The following is a 5,447-nucleotide window of genomic DNA, read 5'->3' on the forward strand; positions in this document are numbered from 1 at the left end:
CTATGCTATTAACTGATTATACTAAGTGTAATTTTATTTTAAACAGCACAAAAAGTACATTAAATTCTATTTTGCTTAGTTATTTATCCTAATCAATATATTCTTAATGTTGGAATCTATCCACAAATTTTATACACACCACATATTATACATATAATATCTATTTAGGAGATAAAGGAATGCAAATTTAGGATATTTAAATATAATATATACATAGGTATCTTAATAGTAAGCAAATTTTTAAATATATACTAATGACCTACATAATAATTGTACATACTCCAAGTCTAATTATGTATATGATATGAAAAGTTTACCATTCTAATTTCATATATATCTTAGTTTCATATGGCACTTAATTTATACACATCCTTATTATATATGCAGTTAGGTGGCCCCGATACAAAACGGGGTGCCTGACTGTGGGTCCTCACCCGCACGTTTAAAAGGACATCAATACTCTACTGCAGGCACACACGAAAGGTTAATAAAAGGTTTATTTACAAGGGAAGGGGAAATGAGGAAATGTACAGCTCAGGGAGAAAAGTGGGAGACAAAGTTTTAAATGCGTCCTACCCGATCCACAGATCTGGAATCCCAAAGGGCGCCCTGAGAGCTGGCCGCAAGCCAGGAGCCGTGAAGCCAGGAGGCGAGCAACAGAGCGAGAGACCCCAAGGCCCACGTGTTAGGTTTTTATACCACACCTGGCTGCTTAACTCCACCCTCAGGTCCCAGCCACCTTCCCTTTGTTGATGACGGGATTTGTCTCTCCCAATGTCCTGATGGCTTTGGTCTGGAGTGGGGGTGGAGTCCACAAAGCCTGCATGGGATTAGCTCAGGACATCCTTTCCCCCTTAAAAGGAGAGCCAGGCTAAGTTTCTCACAGGCAAGAAATTTATTGTGCTCACAGGGTGAGGTTCGCTGTTGGGGGATAAGGGCAAGTTTTTATAGGGCGGGGTCTGGCCTTGGTGGGAGGTGGAGAATGCGGAGTGGAAGTTGCTTTTCAAAGAAGTTTTTTCTCTCAGAACTGGTTGTTCTTCCAATGCTGCTTATCAGGGTCGGTGCAAACCAGGCAGAGCCAGCTCCCGGGATGCAGGTGGCAGCAGTTTCAAGTTCCCCCACTCTGAGCCCCATCTCTGCCCCGGCCTCGACCTTACAAGGGCCTATTGGACACAGGAACTGTGTTCCCTTGGTCCTTTATGGTTGATGTCAAATCAAGAACAAGAAAACAAACACAAACCCAAGCCCAAACAATAGAGGATGCTCAGCCAGGCCTCACAGCTCAGCAGGAGGCTGCTCTGGCCCCTGGTGTCACCTGTGCCCTGGATCTGGTTTGGGCCTGAGCATAGAACCACTCTCCAGAGGGCAATTGTGGGCACTAATTTATTGTTTCGACAACACCGATTTATTCAGTAAAATACCTGCCAATGCCTGAAGGGGACAATGACTCGGGACTCCTCCCACAAGACAATTCGTCTTATTCATGTTGATATTTCTGGGAAATTCCCCCAAGACAGAAGCCCTCAGGAAAGATTCAAGGATCCTCTGTTCTCATTGGCCCCTGCTGGGGGAGAGTCAAGGGGATGGCCCACAGGCCCAGCAAGGGCTTCTCAAAAATTCTTGCCATGGACTGGCCAAGGTCAATGACGAGGGTCTCCAGAAGAGCCCAGGCTCCAGATCCTCCCTGCAACGGCCCCACAATAGGTTTGTGTGCGTGTGCACACACGCGTACACACACACAAAATACATTCCCACAAGTACAGGCTCCCGCAAAATCCAGGGCCCTGCTGGGTCCTCTGCCTCCTCAATGGGTCACCAGGGCTGGTGTCCCCAGACTCACAGCCTGCCCCTCTGAGCTGCCCAGTATCGTCCCAATTGCGGGTTCATGGCTTGTCCTGGCGGGAGAGGAGCCACTCTGATGATACGGGCCTGCACTCTGTGGTTGGCTTCCCCTGGGGGACACCTGGGCACTCTGATCCTTTGGAAACATGGACTTTCTGGAGTTTATGGGCACAGGAACATGAACACTTGCTATGCCCATGTGTGGGGAGGAGCGCTTTCCCATGAGAGGTCTGTCCTCCAGCTGTCCACACAGTTCCTGTTTTTGCTGTGGCCACAGGACAGGCAGCTGTGTCTCCTATCACCTGCCCTGAAGCCCCTTGAGCTGTGCATCCACACAACAGTGTGCACATCTCACTCCAAGGGCTTCCCCTCAACATCCCTGATGGAACCAATCAGATTTCCCTCTCTAAGAACAAATACCCTATTGCATAGAAAGGGAACCCACAGTGAATGTCTTTGTCTGAAAATAGCTGGGCAGATCATGAAGTCACCCCTTACACAGTTCCATCCTAGGAAACCCCAGGCAGGAGTATGAATAGAGGCAGCAAGCAGTTGAGGGCAGCAGGGGCTGTGGGGGGCTGGGAAGAAAGTGGTTTGGCCACAGGGTCCCACTGGGGACATTTCTGCAAGTAGGTAGTGAGAAGGTAGTGTGAAGGGACTGGACGCCAAGGAGTGGGCAACTCAGCTAAAATGAACACAAACTTTATTAACATTAACACAATAAACAAAACTTATAGGAAATAAAATCAAAACTGAACTTGAAATAAATTAGAATCAAAAATTAAGAACTATAAGAGAAGGGCTGGACCTTTGTGGGTAGAGGCGAGTTTGCAGGTCAACGAAGACGTGTGCCTGGGAGGTGGGTGAGGAGGGTTTGGGAAAAAATGGCATTGAGTTGTCAGCTGCTCCTGGAGGGGGAGCAGGCAGGATATGGGGCAAAGGGTTGGGTCCTTTGAGGGGTAGTGTCAGGGGAGCCCCCTCTGGTTTTCCTGCAGGATCCCTGCAGTGGCTGCTTCCCCAGGCAGGGTTGTTGTGAGGTTGCACCTTCTTGTCTAACCTGCGGGATGTTGGCCAGGACCAGGTTGCTCCCTCAGGGCTGGTCTGAGCTTAGCATGTCCTGCGCTCTGGGGCCAGGGCCTGGCCCCCCCTATTGGGGTGCTATCTTCTTGGCAGCCTCAGGACATCCCATGGGAGGTGGGCCAGGGCCTGCCACCCCCAGCAGGACTGGTTTTGTTACAGGGCAGCCCCAATATAATACGGGTTGCCTGACTGTGGGTCCTCACCCGCGTGCTTAAAAAGGACTTATTAATACTCTACTGCAGGTACACACAAAAGGTTTATTCACAAGGGAAGGGGAAATGAGGAAATGTACAACTCAGGGAGAAAAGAGGGAGATAAAGTCTTTAATGCGTCCTCCCTGTTCCGCCGGCCTGGAATCCCAATGGTACTCTGAGAGCTGGCCGCGAGCCAAGAGCCATGAAGCCAAGGAGGAGAGAGAGACCCCTCCCCAAGACCCACATGTCTGGTTTCATACCAAACCTGGCTGCTGAACTCCAAACTCAGGTCCCAGCAACCTTCCCTTGGGTGGTGATGGGATTTGTTTTTCCCAAGACTTGATGGCTTTGGTCTGGAGTGGGGGTGGAGTCCACAAAGACAACCTTTCCCCCTTACAGCTGGAGCTCAGCAACCTCTGTATGTTCTGTATTCTGATGGTCAGGGCCTGGCTCTGCCCGCTGTGGTGGTGTCATTGTGGCAGCCTCAGGACATCCAGCGGGAGGTGGGTCTGGGTCTGCCTCCCCCAGCAGGGGTGGGGTGAGCTCACCCCCAACAGGCTGTCCTGAGTCTTCCAGGCCCTGGCCTGGCTCCACCTGCTGCGGTGGTGTCATTGTGGCAGCCTCAGGACATCCAGTGGGAGGTGGGTCTGGGTCTGCTTCCCCCAGCAGGGGTGGGGTGAGCTCACCCCCAACATGCTGTCCTGAGTCTTCCAGGCCCTGGCCTGGCTCCCCCAGCAGAGATGCTATGAGTACAGCTGCCTGGGCACCTCCTTCAGGACCCTGGACAGTGTCAAGCTGCCGGTTCAGCGGTGCAGTGAGCTCCAGGTCCTCAGGAGTACCTGCAGCATCCTGAATGGTTTTTGATGGCCCCAGCTCGCCTGCTGGGGGCGCATGTCCCTGAGGAGCAGCACATAAACAAGCTAATTCTCCAGTCTCTTCTGCACCTTTGCTGTCAGTTTCTGTTGAATCACTGGTTTGGCTGGGCTCCTGGACTGTCGGAAGACATTCAGAAGAGTCCAACTGCTCTGTTTGAGACGGAGCTGGAGAAGCAACAGAAGAAACCATCAGCTGCATGCCAGACTGCTACATACCTTTGCAAACAGACCACATCCCACAGCCCTGAGGCCAGTCCAGCCCAGCCCAGTAGCCCCCAGGCATTTGCCCCCTAAATCTGGCAGCTAGAGGTCCTAGAACTGACAGCTGCTGGGGCTTATCCAGCCTGTGCGGTCTCCTCCCAGGGGGATATGTATCTACCCCACCCAGTTGGGCCTGGGCACCCCCTTCTGGGCTACTCACTCTCTGGCAGCTCTTCCACAGTCTCCAGGTCATGCTGCCAAGACTTGTGGACCTGGGCCAGAATCTGAAAGCTGTGACTCCCTTTTGTGCGGTCCTTGGGTCTCAAAAAGAGCCTTTCCCGGTATCTGGGAGGTGAGTAGTTATGTTTTCTCAGGATATCTTGAATTTGCACGTCAGAGACCACCTCCTAGAAATAAACACACACATACCTGTAAGGTGGGAGCCAGCTGGGGCAAGATGGAGCAGCTGTGGCTCTTGGGGCATCCCACCAGCCAGGCTGGTCCTGAGTGTGACCTTGATCCACTTTCTGGATGGGCCAGCCCCTCCCCACATGAGCACACACTCACTCACTCACACAGACCCCTCCCCACCCCACCCCACAAGCACACACAGGGTCTAGGCTGGGTCGGGGGAATTAGAGTGGTGGCCTGTCCTGGCCTGTCCAGGCCCCCCCTGGTTACCTCGGGGGCAACTCTGACTAAAGACTTGCGACATCCACACAGCTTCCTAAAGCATTTTAGGAAAGCATGCCACAAGTTTCTTCGGCCTTTTTTTGAGCCACTGTCCGTGGATCTCGGCCAACAACAACAACAACAGCAAGACATCTTGTCTTGTCCTAGACCTCAAGACAAATGAGCTGGGTTGGGTTTGTCTTCAGAACCTGGTGACCAGGTTCCAAGTTCTGTGGGGTGTCATGGCAGGGCAGTGATGTCACTATCATGGGCTCCCTTCCCTGGACTTCCTGCTCAGATAAGAGCCCCCCCGCCCCCGCCGTCCATGGTTACTTCCTTTTCCCCCTCCATGGCAAGCCCAGTCCACACCACTGACACCAGCACAGTCTCTTGAAGCCCTTGGATGGTCAGGTGCAGCCAGGGCCCAGCTGGAACACAGGTCACTAGCTGCTGACTTGGCTACTCCTAGGCAAGGAGGAGACCTTGGGGCATCCTTTGTTCTAGGCTCCTATTTCCCATGGCTCCAGTGGGGCAGTGTAGAGTCACAAGGTAGGGAGGACCTGGGGTTGGCCCAATCACCCTG

At 52.3% G+C, this 5,447-nt stretch overlaps 1 protein-coding gene across 1 annotated transcript; it reads right to left on the reverse strand.

The window, feature by feature from the left end:
• Nucleotides 1-3,127: 3,127 nt before the first annotated feature.
• LOC119253814 (uncharacterized protein Rv2083-like) lies at nucleotides 3,128-5,097 on the reverse strand. Its single transcript, XM_037521094.2, has 3 exons — nucleotides 4,874-5,097; nucleotides 4,413-4,599; nucleotides 3,128-4,156 (listed from the first exon to the last, which is right to left on the reverse strand). Exons 1-3 carry the CDS (start codon nucleotides 5,015-5,017, stop codon nucleotides 3,510-3,512), a joined length of 978 nt encoding a protein of 325 aa, XP_037376991.1. The 5' UTR covers nucleotides 5,018-5,097; the 3' UTR covers nucleotides 3,128-3,509.
• Nucleotides 5,098-5,447: the final 350 nt, after the last annotated feature.

Source organism: Talpa occidentalis, unplaced genomic scaffold, assembly GCF_014898055.3.
Source record: "Talpa occidentalis isolate TD23 unplaced genomic scaffold, MPIMG_talOcc4v2.1 talOcc4.20, whole genome shotgun sequence".
NCBI classification, from domain to species: Eukaryota; Metazoa; Chordata; class Mammalia; order Eulipotyphla; family Talpidae; genus Talpa; species Talpa occidentalis.

Excerpts from the sequence above, each read along its gene's own strand:
- LOC119253814 (XM_037521094.2), bottom strand. The coding sequence starts at position 5,017 with ATGTCTTGCTGTTGTTGTTGTTGTTGGCCGAGATCCACGGACAGTGGC. Across the intron at positions 4,600-4,873 it reads TAGTCAGAGTTGCCCCCGAG|GAGGTGGTCTCTGACGTGCA; the intron begins GTAACCAGGGGG and ends GTTTATTTCTAG. Across the intron at positions 4,157-4,412 it reads TGTGGAAGAGCTGCCAGAGA|CTCCGTCTCAAACAGAGCAG; the intron begins GTGAGTAGCCCA and ends TTGCTTCTCCAG.